Here is a 16,320-nt window from a genome sequence, read left to right as displayed (position 1 = left end):
GATGGCGAAGCTTAATTTTAGAGTGTATAAAGTTCAAAAGAACATTTGTTTAAAATAGAAATCCTTTGTAACATTATAAATGTCTTTACTGTCCCTTTTCATCAATTTAATGCATCCTTGTTGAATAAATGTTCATTTATTGTTTTTTGTTTTTTAAATCTTTAAATGTTGATAAGTTGTTTTTCACTATATTCAGTATATGGGAATTTAACTTAGTTAACAGGCCATCACAGCATTTTTACTTTTCCCATTAAAATAAAAATAACGTTTTTGGTCAAAATAACGTTTAAAAGATTGTTAGTTTGAGTACCTTTTTGTTTTGTTTTTTTGTTACCTTCAGACAATGTCCACTAGCTGCATCTATTAGTATGCTTCTTTCTATTAGTATGTGTTTCTTTTGAAAACGACAAATAGGATGCAGAGAAGAAAACGTACATATAAAGTGTTTACGTGACCTTTCTACTATGTAGTATACAGCTGTGTGTAACAAACAGGGTTTGAAGGCTTTGGACTCTAATGTAGCCACTCCATCCACACACACTTACCTTCATCAGTCAGTGAGCTTTAACTCATGCAACATTAATGCCTTGATTTATTCCCCTCACTTAGAGAGAGAGGGAGAAATGTCAACCATTGTCAGCATCTATTCATCCTTCTGACTGCGCTTCCTCCTCCCGCTCTCTTCTCTAATGCACAGAGGTCAGCACAGTGTGTCCCATCAGGGTATCCTTACAAAGTTTTGCTTGTCAGTTTGATTTATTTGCAACTTTATGTCCATCAAGCATACTGTCAAAGAAGACCAGAAATGCTGACACCTCTTACATACACACTCACAAAAATCACAACTTACCTATATTAAGGAGATTTAATAATCAATTAGCTGACTTAATTACAAGTGAGATCAAAATAACTCTATGAAGATGCATGTGTACATGCAGTTTTAGTTTAATATTAAAGTCCCCCTGTGGTGAAAATCAAGTTTTTAATGTTGTTCATATGTCTGTCTGGTGTTTTTAACATGCTTTAAGAAAAAAAAACCATGTGCAAATTCATAAGTTAACACCATTGCGGAGTATTTTCTCTTTAAAACTGCAGTAAGCAAAGATGGTTTGAAATCGCTGGTGTTTCTGACGTCACAAACTACCTTGTAACCAATCACATCAACGTGCCGGCGGGCTTTATTATATCATTAACTGACCGCTCAAGGGAGTCTAAAAAAAGGTTATCCAGCTATATTTTTCTGTTGATATGAAAAGTCGGGTAGATTTAGCAATATGGCGGGTGTATGATGCATATTATAATGTTATAATGAACTATATGCCTTTCTCCACTGACGTTCTGAGGTGTTCAAAGCGGTTTCTAAGGATACTGATTGTTAGAAGGCAGCTGTCTGACTCGTGTATGTGAACATGGTTTGTGTAACATTAGCAACACATTATTAGCTGTTTGATAACATAGTCAAGCAAAATGCTAATCATATTACCGTTGTGTCCGAGTCCGGCGTTGTAAAAAGTGATACCATTGTGCAGCGTTTACCTCAGTAAGTTGACTGAGTGGATCTTGTCTCTGAGCTCGTGCGAGTGGGTGGAGGCGGGGCTAATAGACCCTTTTCACAGACTGTGATGACACGTTTTAACGGTCATCAATATCGCAAATCCTGCTAAGTTTTTTTTTTTTTTTTTTTTTTTAATTATGTACATTTACACAACACTATACTTAGTATTATATTATCGCTGCATCAAATTACAAAAAAAGTAGTTAATGCTGCTGTGAGGGTGTTTCTAATACAGCGACTAATGGAGTGATGTTAAAAATTACTTTCTCTCTTCTGACTGCCGTTATCAATCGCTCTCTATTTTTTCCTCTTTTGGAAAATGGTGAAAACACTATTAAGAAGGTTTCCTTTTGCTATTTGCACAAATGGAAACACAAAAATATATTTAATGAAGTCTCTCATTCACCTCTATAAAACTTTACCCTACTATGACGACTTCTGGTTCCGTGTATATTAAATGAGGCAAAGGTGTAGAGTTACATTTAAGCTATTTGGTGACACTTTAAAATAAGGTTCATTAGTTAATGTACATGAACTAACCATGAGCAATACATTTGTTACTGTATTTACTCATTTTCGTTAACGTTAATGAAAATACAGTTGTTCATTGTTTGTTCATGTTATGTCACAGTGTATTAACTAATATTAACAAGATTTTAATAATGTATTAGTAAATATTAACAAATATTAATAAATGCTGTATAAGTGCAGTTCATTATTAGTTCATGTTAACTAATGTTAACTAATGAACCTTATTGTAAAGTGTTACCAGCTATTTTAAGGCATTAAGATACACATACATAATTTCACAGGAAAAAATATGCTTAAATGTGTCATTTTGGTGATCAAAGATGAATTTTAAGGGATAAAATTATTGACTACAGGGGTACTTTAAGTTTAGTTTGTGTATTAATGTTGAGTATTGAGTTTTACCATTGATTGTCAAATGTATTATTCTCTGTATTTCTTTAATTCCAAACTCTGAATCATATTATTATTAATATTTAAGTGAAATATATATGTGTGTGTGTGTCTGTGTATTTTATTGCTATAACATATGAAAATACAAGAAATGCAGAGATTATATCAAACAGGATTTATTGTTTAAATACACAACTGCGCTTGACACTAACATGATCCAGTTGTTCATACAGAAGTATGAGTTTACTCTGTACCAGAATATATGTGTACTTGACAAAATCACTTCTTTGAAAGTCTTTCGGCTCAGCAAGGCTGAATCCACTAGATGAAAGACCCTGATGATCAAGGGTCACGTCATGCCCGTGTCCTTTAAACCAGCGTAAGCAAGAAGACTTGTGGGATCACAACCTCATTCAGGCATGGGCTCCCCAAACTGGAACATGTTCTCATCGTAGAGGTCTTCAGGGAGCTCTTCGTCTCCATCAGCAAAGAACGTGGGGAATGGCGGGCTCTTGTTCTTCTCAAACCGAGTGGGCAGAACTGTGTCCCTGACCTGATCGAGCGAACACAAGCACAATGTTTAGACAACTGGAGAAGAAAGTTGCCTCTTCATCAAGATTATAATACGGTTTTTACTTCACTCGACTAAGTACTATGATCAAGTCCATTTGCTGAATAACTTTGAGATAGTTTAACTTTCGGTTAAATGTGTATGCAAGTAAACTACATATGACTACATATGATCGATTCACTGATGCACTTTGTACACACAATTGCCTCTGTGCATTGATATAGATGAATCACTCAGAGTGTGCGCTAGTGTGCTAAGGTCAGTGCTAGTGCTGGCATGGACCGTACAGTACATAACTCTTCATTAGCTAAACGTTGCTGAAAGTGAAGAAAGAAGCAAAGAAGATAAAAGCAAAGATGGAGAAGATCCTTCACCTTCAAAAAGATATTCTACCTATGCTTGAGACTTGGCATACTTGAGAGTTTGAGTATGTGTGAAGCGTTTTACCTTAACGAGACAGTTGCGGTGACCCGGTACAGAACCGTTGACGTAGAGGACGTTATACTTGGTGTTCACCCTCCATATCTGCCAGAGAAAACACCTTAGTGAAACTACAAATGCTTTTCTCACTGTGACACCGGGTGACTTTACAGTAGAGATGCCTTTTAAGCACAAGATATTATGATACAGCTGAACTTTGAAATTGTGCTTACTGTGTAATAAATCAATTCAATTTGTTTACTTGTCAGTAAGAGTGCACAAAATATACAACAAAATGTGTTTATGCTACCCTAAATCTGCAATGCAGCATGTAAACTGCACAGTGCAATGTGGAGTAGTAGTATCAGCAGAATATGCATTTGGATTATGGACAAATGATCACACTGAGCAACATATTTGGATACAAACAATCTCCAAAAGATATAAAAAGGCATTTTGTGCAATCTCATCGATGTACCTTCAATCCATGAACAGTGTCATATATGTTTCCCATCCTGCCTGGCATCTTCTTTCCTTTGAAAACTTTCGCTGGATCCTGATGGTGAGGAGACATGTTACTTAACTCATGCATTAACCATTCAAAGGGCACGCTGAGGTCACACTAAACTCTTGAGAGACCATGTGGGACAGTTATGGCTAGCTGAAATGACTGACGTGAAACCTCTCAGAGAAAGTGCTTCAATATCTGAAAAAAAAAATGCAGTGAGAGCAATATATTGTGTTCCTGAGAAGAAATTCAATCAGTTCCTAGCATCTCTGTGACAAAATGTTCAATCAAGATTGAACAGCAGCCTCCGTTTTTACAGATCCAGCCTAGATATTAACATGCAAGATCAACAGGAAAAAAATGGAGTGCTCTGATGAATGCATTATGGAAATTTTGGCAGATACTGATTATCCATACATAGTATTTTGAAAGCAATATATAGGGCAATATTAGACATCGATCTACAAAAAGATGCTTTGTCATCTTTATGTGCTTTAAATGATACCAAAGATCATATACAGTGGAAGACTGATTTTAATTTTAAAACAGGTACAACTGCAGAAAGCTCTAAAGAAAATCTTATATATATATATATATAAATAACTGTTTTCTATCTTAAAATATATTAAAATGTAGTTTATTCCTGTGATGGCACAGCTGAATTTTCAGCATCATTACTTCTAGTCTTCAGTGTCACATGGTCCTTCAGAAATCATTCTAATATGCTGATGCTCTAAAAACAAATCTAATTTTTAACAATGTTAAAAACAATTTTGCTGCTTAATATTTTTGAGGATACTTTCTGTCAGGGTTTTGTTGAATAGAAAAGTTCAAATATTTTTAGTAACATCTGTTACTGTCACTTTTGATCAATTTAATGCATACTTGCTGAATAAAAGTTATTTCTTTAAAACAAAATCTTAGTGACCCCAAACTTTTGAACAGTAGATATGAGTATGAAGTAACACTCTACAACTACAGAAATAAAAACACTCACCCCTCCTGGGCCCAGAGCGCCTGGCCTCCTGTGCGTTTTAGTTTGTCCATGGGAAGCTGGCTGACCTTTGAACCCCCAACGCTTCATCACTCCCTGAAAACCCTTGCCAATTCTACAATTAAAAAGACCAACAGTTCAATGCAGTAAAGATGTAAACAGAACATTCAGTCATTATACGCTGTGTAACAACATAAGAGATATGTGGATGGAGCTGCAGATAGGCAGGATCTCAGGCGTGAAATAGGGCTGACACGACTCAGACGCTATGATAAATCAAGAGTTCTTTGAAGCAAGGCTCTCTTCAATAAAGGTGATGGGTGTAATTTCTTTCAATGTTAAAATACTTTATCCTATTCCAGCTTAATATTCAGAAAGAAACAGAAGTTATTTGTTGCATCAACCTAAACACTTTGGTGTCATCAAATCATTGCTCTGTTTCTTTGAGCACCCCAACCAGTTTGAGATTTGATCAACTAATGACCTGAGTTTGGGGCGGGACTATCCGTTTGTATGACTAATTCAGGAATGTTCAGGAAACCTGTTTGAAAACAATCATTATTTTTGTAATTCCATTTGGTTACACTAGTGCCACTTTTAAGGGGACCCTTAATTTATGCAAAATTCACTTTTACATTGTTTTTGAACATAATTATGTGTTCACAGTGTGCACACAACCACCCTATTATGGTAAAAATCCATCCATCCCATAAATCAGAAACAGTTGGCTTTTTCTCAATACCAAGTATGCAAAGTTGCATCCTTGGCAGTTCAGACTTGGCAAGTTTGGTTTGAGTACAAACTCGGCAACTTGGCTACCTGGTTATTCTCACTGTATTAACAATAAAATGAAATATGATATTAAAAATAACCCTGCCTCTTCTTTTTCATTTTAAAAATATGAAACATATTAATGTGATTCAGGCAATATGTTTATATATACTCTGATTATCTTCGCTGTATGTAGCTCTATATGTATAATAAAATGAAATACGACATAAAACACGACCTCTTTTTGTTAAATGTCAGTTTTAAAGAATGATAATAGCCATGATAAAGGTATAAGAATAAAAGTATAAGAAGCTGTACAACAGGAAATAAAGACAAATAAACAATTCAGTCAAACATACAAAGTCAGCGCTCTAGTATAACGGTATATAAATATATAAAGTTATGAAACTTGACTTTGCCTTCAGCCAAAACAATATGCCCAGAAACAAATAATAGATTCATGAGACCAAAGATTGCCCATTAGAAATACGAAGGATGAATTATATCTCATATTAACCCATTATAGAGACGTCAGAGTTAGTGTAAAATGTCTAGAAGGACTAGCCGAGGTAAGGCTGTTCTCGGCAGAGGTAAATGAGCACTGAGCGCCTGGTGAACGCCTGGATCTCACAACTTATAGGCACTATCTTTATAAATAAACCACAGATTTGAGCTTTAAACGATCTACATTCTCACCTGAAAAACTCTTAAAACTACATTTCATGACACAATAGCAAAGTATTTTTAAAATTATGCAGGTTTTGCATTATTGAAGCTTGCTGGTTAGTGCGAGAAGCATTCTGGGATACCTGGCTGTTTCAAGTTCGCATAAGTCACCTCCTGATGCACCCTCGATAAAAGGGGCAGAGCAACAACACACCCAGTGAATTTGAACTGTACTGTACTACATGTGAACTTTGAATTGGAACAGTACTTGGGCAGCGACTGATGACGTTTCAAGAGAACACAAATACAGACAAGAACGCATATTGAGAAAGGGCTAGTGTCTCAAAATGAGCCATTCAAGAATGCTTTACATTGTGACGTCACAATGTAACAGGCCTTGCCCACGACTCAGAGGTCTGCAACCTGACAGGCCCCGAAGAACTCGCGGGTTTCGGGTTAAGGTTTTATGAATAGCTTCGGGTTTGGGTGGGGTTCGGGTCTGTAACTGAGAAAAACTATATAGGCTGTTATATAAGCCTTGTGTGCCGTCTTCTGTGTTGTGCTCGAAAGAGCGCACAAGAGTGGGAGCACATTTCTAATTCACATTTAGATTTGTGGCTGCTCTCAGTAGTCATTCATTTCACACACACATTATTGTGAGTGTGAAGTGAATGACTACGGAGAGCAGCCACAAATCAAATAGCCGCGCTGCAGTCTATAGTGTCTCAGAAATCAGAGCTTTGTCAAGAGTAGGTCTACTGTAAAATACTACATCATTTGATATGAATATTTAAATGTTTTAAACATTGTATGATATCATAGACAAATGTGTAAACTTTATGAATGAAATGAGCCAAGCGTGTTCGTAAATCAAATAGCCGCGTTTCTCTTGCGTCTCTCAGAAATCAGCTTTGTCAAGAGTAGGCTACTATCACCTAAAACACTACATCATACACATTTTGTATTATTTTATTTGATGTGTATTTAAATGTTTAAAACATTGTACGATATGATACATGACTGAGTGCAGAATGAAATGAAGTGCGATAGCATGTCAAATGGCCTCTGTGCGTCTTTTCTACTACTTAGCCTGATGTTTCTGTCTATTTAAACGTTGTACGATATGATCCTTTCATTCAACCAATAAATAGCTCAATGTGCAGTGTAGGTCTTACAAAGCTGTCTTGGTTTATGATAGCAAGAATGGTACATCTCTATAGCAACGGATTTCGGGTTCAGGTCAGGTTCGGGTTAAACTATAACAGTGCCGTTCAGGGTCGGGTCGGGTCAAATGATCTCAGGTACGGGCCGGGTTCGGGCCTCAGTTTAAAGCCCGTGCAGACCTCTACCACGACTGGCAATGGAATCGGCCCTATTAGTTTAACTTCTCCCCTGAGTGAGTCATACACCGTCCGCCATGTTTACGTCCTCGCTAAAGCATTTAACAGCAGCATTCAAGTAAGAAATTGATTCTTATTAAAGCTACTAAAGTTATTCAATCAAGAGCAGTGAGTAATTTTCTGCAGCAGCTCATTTGCATTTAAAAGTACACACATGAAAACAACATGTTTTAGCTTCCACCCAAACAGGGGCAATTACAGCATGGTATAATAAATTATCTGTGGGGTAATTTGAGCTGAAACTGAAACAGGCAAATTCTGGGGATACCAGAGACTTATATTACATCTTGTAAAAAGGGGCATAATAGGTCCCCTTTAAAATGAACAATTGCAAATATTGTGAAGTATTTTAGAGAATGGTTCCTTTTCTATTATTCAAATAGAAAAATGACAATGAATTACTGTGAATTCTCAAGGACATCATTAAATCATTTTTCTGTTATCACTGTAAAGCTGCATTGAAACAATCTGGATTGTATAAAGCGCTATATAAATAAAGGTGACTTTACTTGACATTTACTGCTCTTTTATCAATGACCTACAGGCTATAGAAAGTCTCTCCGTGGTTTCTCAAAGGCCTTTCTCTCATATATAATCAAGTGATCAAGTATAAATCGGTTTAGAAAGGAAATCTCAGGCTGATCTATTGCAGAAAGAGCTGAAGTGACTCTCAGCCGGCCCTGGCACTCGCTCCCTGAGATTCACACACTCATTATTTGATGAGAAGATGAGGCTCTTCAAATTAGATGGATGGGAGGGGGTGAAAGGGAAAGAGAGAGACCAGGCACTCCCATTTGGGACAGGAGGATGCACACTTCCGCTGACTAAAATATCAGTCAATCAAACTTTCTGTCAGCATTTGAAAAATGCATCTAAGTCAGAAAATGCCATTTAAGTCAGAGTGTAAAAACAGTTCTGCAGCAAAACTTTAATTAAAAATTAATCTAAGAATGAAGCCAAAGAACAATATCTGGTGTTGGTTTAATCATCAGCCCATAAAAAATTAAACATCATGCATGTTAGTATCACTAAATGGAAATTCAAAAAAATAATGACAGATACATTCTGGTCGAACAGACAGAGATTCCCATCTCAAACTCATGCCACTGGTTGAGCCAATGTTACTATGCCGGGTTGGTCAAACAAACAGTAATTTTTTCATAGAGCCACAGTGTTTAAAGGTGGGATGAATCTACAAATGGATTATTTATAGTTTTATAGTCTCTGCATATTAAGCTTGGCTATATAAGAAAATTACATTTTAAAAGGTGCTCTGTGTGCGTTTATATTTGACTCACGTTTTCGCTGTGACGTCCACATATTGTCCTGGGCGGAAGTGAGCTGCATAGAGAGGAGTGCCTAGATAAAACAAAAAATACAAAACAGAAAAGAAAAAGAAACAAAACATGAATACACGTCATATGGTTTAACCACAAACATCATAAGGTTTATTTACTAAAAAATGTAATTAAAAGGTATACAGCTGAAACAACTTTATTCTTTATCTGGCAATAAGTAGGTGAAGTTACCTGGTTTGATGATGGCGTTGTCTGACACACAAAATGTGGTGAGTTTCTGTTTGGGAGGAACTCCTGCATTCCGGAAAATCTCTAAATATCCCTCTGGCCTCTGAGAGAAAGACAGATTGACTTTCAGTTGCTTCAAGTGATTTACTAACTTATATAATCCTTAAAAAGGAGAAAGGGAGAAGAAAAAGAGAATAGATTAAACCCAAACAGCTTTGCTGTGTTTTGGGAGTTGATTGACAGCAAAGAGACTCAAAGCTCAGAATGAAGGTCAGGACAATTGACAGTTACACTTCAAGCAGCACTTTGTGGCAGCTGTCAAATATAGACAGATGAAACACAGACACACACTAGCTTACTGCCCAAAATAAAAAAGGGACACCAACCAAAGTTTTTACAAACTCCATAAAATATTATATTTTAGCTGTTTTACAAAATCCTCCCCTTCATCATGCGCACGTTTTTATTCTTTTCCAGCACCAACAGTTTCACTAATAGAGAAAGACAAACGAGAGAGAGGGGCAAGAGAAGAATAGTTATACAAGAGAGGAGAAGTCCTGGTTTCCCATTTAAATTTTCCCTAACATGTGCACACACACATATATATAAAGGTGACCTCTACTCTAAAATTTCTCTCCAGGAGCTCTTCAGGTCTTATTATACTCCCTCTCCACAGAAACAGAAAAGCTCTAGTCTATTATCCTGTTCCACCTCAGAGAGGTCAAGGATCGCCAGAAAGGTGAAGAGACAAGGGTTCGTTATGAGGGGGAGAGTGTGTGTGGATAAGAGCAATCTTACTGAAAAACATTAGATGTTTCTTACTCACATGCAACGGAGAGACATTTTTTCCACCCACGATCAGAGCTGCTGTGCACCCATTATACTCTTCCTTGGATAGATGTTTCACCACATGACAGTCCTGCACCTGAGAGAGAGATTTGGGTGTGATAAAATTGTAATCAGGTTATTATCAAGATAAAAAAAATGGTTTAAAAAGTGTAATTTGATAGTTAATCTCATAAGAATAATCAATGAACTTTCAGCTAAATTATAAGACACATGAGAATGACTGCCAGAGAAATTTTTGATGAGACTTTTTGAATCATATACTGTATATATATGGGTCAATGACATGACGCCTAAATTTTCTGTCCGGTTGCATTTTTTTTTTCCAGTTAAAATTTGGTTTAAATGCATAAAAAGATAACATATATATGTAGTACCTCTCCTGTGCATGTACTCACTTTAACTTTTCAAAAAACATTAGTTATTTGTAATTTTTTGTTATTTAAAGTGTCAAAATATCATGTGGTGCGACCATCCGGCCATAACTTCTGTTTTGGAAATGTCTCTGAAATTAGTCAAAATTTATTCAAATTAATTTTCTGCACTAATTGGCATGATTTCCAACATGTTTTGTAATCCTGTACACAATTGCAAAGCGTTCCTATTTATATTTCCATCATAATATACAAACAAACTTTGTCCGATGATGTCCATTTTATGAAATATCATGTGGTGCGACCATCAAAAAACGACCACTTTGGGACTTTCATGTTGAAATCCATTCAAAGACAGGACGTTGCATCATATACCAATTTGCGAAGGACCCATGGAAGCAGCAACCAGGTTTGTAACTGTCTTGAATTTGGAAAAAAATAACCTTTTTACCGGCTGGTATGTAGTTCCCACATTTGGATATCATGTGGTATGACCTCAAAAAAACAATGAATATTGAGTTATTTCTGCAAATATATACTTTTAGTACAAATTTCATAGTGACCTTTTGTGGGAAGCTAGCTTGTTTTGTTTAGGTGGCCAATTCTGTGCCTGTAAATTTCAGCTGAATTTGAAAATATTATGTGGTGCGACCAAATATCATATGGTGTGACCACTGCAGAGTGTTTTCTATGATAGATATATGTCCTAGATTGGCAGTTTTTGTGCTTTTATATTCAATTGATGATTTATATACATAAAGTACTTTATTTTAGTATCATTTGGAATAGATTTTGGTAATTATGCATTTATTAGTCATTTATTGTTTATTTATTAATAACTATTTCAATCTATTTTACCAGATGCCACTGCAAAGTAAAAACCACTGGCCACAGACAGCGTGTTAATTCTGACCCTGCAGCAAGAATGGAGTTACACCTTGCTAGGAGAAGAGTGAAATGTTTTTACAATTTAAAATATCTGTTTTCTATGTGAATATATAGTAAACTGGAATTTATTCCTGTGATTAAAGCTGAATTTTCAGCATCATTGCTCCAGTCTTCAGTGTCACATGATTCTTCAGAAATCATTCTAATATGCTGATTTGCTGCTCAAGAAAAATTTCTGATTATTATCAATGTTCATATTTTTGTGGAAACTGTGATATACTTTATTTGTCAGGATTTTTTGATGAATAGAAAGTTCAAAAGAACAGCATTTATTTGAAATAGAATCTTTTGTAAAATTATAAATGTCTTTGTCACTTTCGATCAATTTAAATGTGTCCTTGATGAATTAAAGAATTAATTAATTTCAACTTAAATTAAATGGTGCAATTATGTTTGCGATGTGATTTTTTTTAATATAAAAAAGTGTATAAAATTTGTGTTCTAGAAAATTCTGTGAAATTTTAATAAAATCTGGTTTAAATCTATTTTTTGTATAAAATTGATTGTTAATTGATCTCTTTAAATAGATTTTTAATGAAATTTAAGGTCTTCGTGTCATTTGGAGCGACCACACATCATGTGCTGCGACCAATAATAGCGATAACTGTATTAAATTAAAAATAAAATATCTTATTTCTGTGGCTGAAATCTGAATCACTGATACGGCATGCTTAAGTGAATGGTATTTTTAAACAATTTTTATCAGTTTTATGCGATTTACAGGAAAAATAAGTGCTAAACTACATTTAAGAAGACAACTCTGAAGTTATAGAGCAAAAATATAAGGTCATTCTTTACAGAGTCTCAAACAAACTGCAAATACTTTGTTTCCAAACACTTTAATTACTGAGAACTTGTATAAAAAAATAATAATAATAATAAAAAAAAATGTATGTTAAAGAAATTAATTAATTTTAAGATAAATCATGGTCGCACTATATGACATTTTTTAAGGCTATGGCCAATTCATCTAGATTTAAAAAAAAAACCACTAAAATCACTTAATTTAAAATTAATATGAATTTATGTGTACACAACATTCTTAATGTTTGAACAATTGCAATAGATATTACTATTTTTTGTATTTTAAAATTGGCCTATCGAAAATCCTTATTTGTCATTGACCCAATAGATATTACTATTTTTTGTATTTTAAAATTGGCCTATCGAAAATCCTTATTTGTCATTGACCCATATATATATATATATATATATATATATATATATATATATATATATATGTATGTATGTATGTATACACAGTCATGTGAAAGAGAAAAGACACCCTTTTGAATACTATGGTTTTACGTATCAGGACATAATACAAAAATCATCTGGTCCTTGGCAGGTCTTAAAATTAGATAAATACAACATCAGATGAACAACACATGACATATTACACAGTGTCATGGTTCTATTTAACAAAAACTAGGGCAAAATAGAGAAGCCATGTGTTACAAACTAAGTACACCCTTACTGCTTCCATAAGAATTAAGAGGGTAAGTAGCAGTCAGGCACTGCTGATCAAATGCCTTTCATTAATTGATCATCTGCAAGTGTGACCAACTCTATAAAAACAGTACATCAGCAATGATCTTAGAGAAGCAATTGTTGCTGCCTATCAATCTAGGAAGGGTTATACGTAACGGCCATTTCCAAACAATTTAAAGTCCATCATTCTACAGTGAGAAAGATTATTCACAAGTGGAAAGCATTCAATAGACAGTTGCCAATCTTCCCAGGAGTGGACGTCCCAGCAAATTCACCCCAAGGTCAAACCGTGCACTGCTCAGAGAAACTGCTAAATACCCAAGAACTACACCTCATACTCTACAGGCCTTAGTTAGCATGTTAAATGTTAAAGTTAATGACAGTACAATTAGAAAAACACTGAACAAGTATGGCATGTTTGGAAGGGTTGCCAGGAGAACATTTCTTCTCTCTAAAAAGAACACGGCAGCTCGGCTTAGGTTTGCAAAGTTGCATCTGAATAAACCACAAGACTTCTGGAACTATGTCCTACAGACAGACAAGACCAAAGAGGAGATGTTTGGCCATAATCCACAAACACAGCATATCAGCACACACAACTCATACTAACCGTCAAGCACGGTGGTGGAGGGTTGATAATTTTTGGCTTGTTTTGCAGCCACAGGACCTGGGTACCTTGCAGTCATGCAAGTTCGACCATGGACTCCTCTGTATAGCAAAGTATTCTAGAGTCAAATGTGAGGTCATCTGTCTGACAGCTAAAGCTCAGCCGAAATTGGGTCATGCAGGACAATGAATGATCCCAAGCACACCAGCAAAGAGAACAACTGAATGGCTGAAAAAGAAATGAATCAAGGTGTTACACTGGCCCAGTCAGAGTCCAGAGCTCAACCGGATTGAAATTCTGTGGCGGGACATTAAGAGAACTGTGCATAAACAGATACCCACAAACCTCAATGAACTGAACCAACGCTGTAAAGAAGAGCAGGCCAAAATTCCTCCACAATGATGTGAGAGACTGATAAAGTCATACAGAAAATGATTACTTCAAGGTGGTTCTACAAGCAATTAAATCATAGTTTGTCACACATGGCTTCTTCATTTTGGCTTTATTTTTGTTAAATACATAACACTGTGTAATATGTCATGTGTTGTTGTTCATCTGAGGTTAATTTCAAGACCTGCTAAAGACCAGATGATTTTTTTTATTATGTCCTGATATGTAAAAATAAATGGGTGTACTTTCTTTTTCACATGACTTTATATATAAAAATATATATATTTATATACACTGTATATATACACGGTATATATATATATATATATATATATATATATAGAATATTTTAAGTGAGGAAAATATTAATGTATTAATTTTACAATAACACAATTTAATTTCTTCACTTAATGCAATGGCTTTTGAACCTGAAAACTAAAGAAAGACTGTTTGTTTGTAATTGACAGTTTTTTTGTTTTTTTTTTACTTCTTGTACACACAAGATCTATAGACGTGATGTCATCTCCTCCTCTGTAATTAAATGATCCTCTTTACCTGTAGCATGGTCACCACGTGTCTCTCTCCAGATTTGGTCCACACAGGCATCATTCCAAGTTTAACGGCCACAAGACCAACTCTTCGACTCCCTAAAGAGATGCAGATTACAAATCAATAAAACCATAAAAACTGAAGTATCAATCAAGCATGCATGTAAACAACCCAACTGAGCCAGTATTGCCAGACTAATGATAATTATCGTATTTGTATGATAATTATGACCTCTGTACGATCAATAATGAAAAAAATCCCATATTGTACAATAATTTCAGAATTTTGTGACACTTCAAATGATGGCCGTTGTAATCATATAGGGCTTCTATACTCATTGATCTAGCTATGGATTCTACATCTACCATCATGACTGTGAGGAGAACGTGAACGTGGTGTTAAATGTCTTCCATCTCATCTCACGTTACGTCTTCTCAACCAATCATCGTGGAGAATGACTCTCTCTCAAGAGCACAAGTTAATGTTCCTGCCGCAGTGCTTAGGTCAGTAGTTTCCAAGCTGAGGTCGATAGTTTAGCAATAAAGTATAGAAAATGAGTTTGGACCTTCCCACTAAGGTACGCCTAGTTATTTATCTATTGTGGTAATTTGCTTGGACATTTCCAATCTGGCAACACTGAACTGAGCACAAGCAAGCTGCCTCCTCTAGGACCGGAGAGGAAATGACACCCACATACTCCAGACTTGTGGCATTGCGACCCACCTTCCACCCACTCATGTCTGGGCCAGGGCTCATCCTTGAGGGGGTTGAGTTTGTCTGTGGTCAGTTGTTGGTATTCATCTGTAATAATCTTCTTCAGAAAGGAAGCATTATCTTCTGTGAGGTGTTCATCCCACCATGTGTTCGTCCGATGCGTCCTTACACACTGAATGACAGGAATTCTGCTGAGAGACACAAAACACAGAGGCATGATGGTAACTGACATGCATTTTACGTAAATATCACGTTAAAAAATTGATATTACTGACAGTGAGACTACATAGTAGTTGTTAAATGTTATACTACTGAGCAATATTCCTAAATAATAAGATTTGCTGTATCTGTACAACAATTCAATCTCAAAATTACTGATATCAAATTATTAAACGAGTATATATGGTATATGTGAATATGATATTGAGTTAGGGATTACATTCTTTAATGAAAATAGTCTGTTTTTAACGTTAATAACTGTAATCAAATACCTCTGCAGCGCTGCTCCGGTTCGGAAAACAATTACTGGCGCTCCTCTTAGCAAACCATCAGCAAGACTAATAAACCTGCACGTCAACGCTGTCATTTTTTATTATTATTTACAGTTATCATACAACACACAACAGCTCAATCATTCAGCCCGATCCCATCATTGTACTCAACATGACAGTCTCGTGTTTGTCCTGCAGTAGAATGTCATTCCTTTAACTTCCGGTGTCACACGGAAATACGGTCGCTAGTCTCTTCTGCTACAATATCGTTCCTTTACATTATTAGTTCCCCAAGCACGTAGTAGTGTTTTTGTTGTTGTTGTTGTTGTTTGGGTTTTTGTTTATTTGTTTGTTTTTAAACAAAATAACATTTGGGTTTATCATTTACAGCTCTGTTGTAATTTCTAAGCTGTTTCTAAGTAGTTATCAGTGTTTGCAGGTCTCTCAATCTGATCTGGTCTGTTGATTTATAATAATAATAATAATAATAATAATGAAATATAGTTAATATAGATTTTATAACACCCCCCAAACTTCATAATAACACAATACAGAAGTAGGCTAATGATGTGATATTG

At 35.5% G+C, this 16,320-nt stretch overlaps 1 protein-coding gene and 1 long non-coding RNA gene across 3 annotated transcripts; both read right to left on the bottom strand.

Annotated features, from left to right (window-relative positions):
• Positions 1-2,636: 2,636 nt before the first annotated feature.
• Positions 2,637-15,984, bottom strand: mrpl3 (mitochondrial ribosomal protein L3). Of its 2 annotated transcripts, none has more exons than XM_051873407.1 (10): positions 15,743-15,984; positions 15,261-15,442; positions 14,544-14,635; positions 10,159-10,257; positions 9,336-9,435; positions 9,105-9,165; positions 4,973-5,084; positions 3,946-4,023; positions 3,495-3,572; positions 2,637-3,029 (listed from the first exon to the last, which is right to left on the bottom strand). In XM_051873407.1, the coding sequence occupies exons 1-10, from the start codon at positions 15,835-15,837 to the stop codon at positions 2,886-2,888; spliced, it is 1,041 nt and encodes a 346-aa protein (XP_051729367.1). In that variant the 5' UTR covers positions 15,838-15,984; the 3' UTR covers positions 2,637-2,885. The 2 variants fall into 2 exon arrangements, with proteins under 2 accessions (XP_051729367.1, XP_051729368.1); XM_051873408.1 differs by having other exon boundaries at positions 15,261-15,439; positions 15,743-15,983.
• On the bottom strand, positions 12,788-14,530 carry LOC127501442 (uncharacterized). The gene is made up of 2 exons (XR_007926601.1): positions 13,944-14,530; positions 12,788-13,826 (listed from the first exon to the last, which is right to left on the bottom strand). It is a non-coding gene; the product is annotated as an uncharacterized LOC127501442 (long non-coding RNA).
• Positions 15,985-16,320: the final 336 nt, after the last annotated feature.

Source organism: Ctenopharyngodon idella, chromosome 19, assembly GCF_019924925.1.
Source record: "Ctenopharyngodon idella isolate HZGC_01 chromosome 19, HZGC01, whole genome shotgun sequence".
Classification (NCBI taxonomy): Eukaryota; Metazoa; Chordata; class Actinopteri; order Cypriniformes; family Xenocyprididae; genus Ctenopharyngodon; species Ctenopharyngodon idella.
Note: the sequence above shows the minus strand (reverse complement) of the source record. Positions and strands in the feature narration are given on the sequence as shown.

What these genes read in the sequence shown, in the direction of transcription:
- mrpl3 (XM_051873407.1), bottom strand. Translation starts at nt 15,837, where the DNA reads ATGACAGCGTTGACGTGCAGGTTTATTAGTCTTGCTGATGGTTTGCTA. An exon ending in CAGACATGAGTGGGTGGAAG is followed by an intron (nt 14,636 to 15,260) that starts GTGGGTCGCAAT and finishes GCATCTCTTTAG; the next exon opens with GGAGTCGAAGAGTTGGTCTT. An exon ending in CAACGCCATCATCAAACCAG is followed by an intron (nt 9,166 to 9,335) that starts GTAACTTCACCT and finishes TGTTTTATCTAG; the next exon opens with GCACTCCTCTCTATGCAGCT.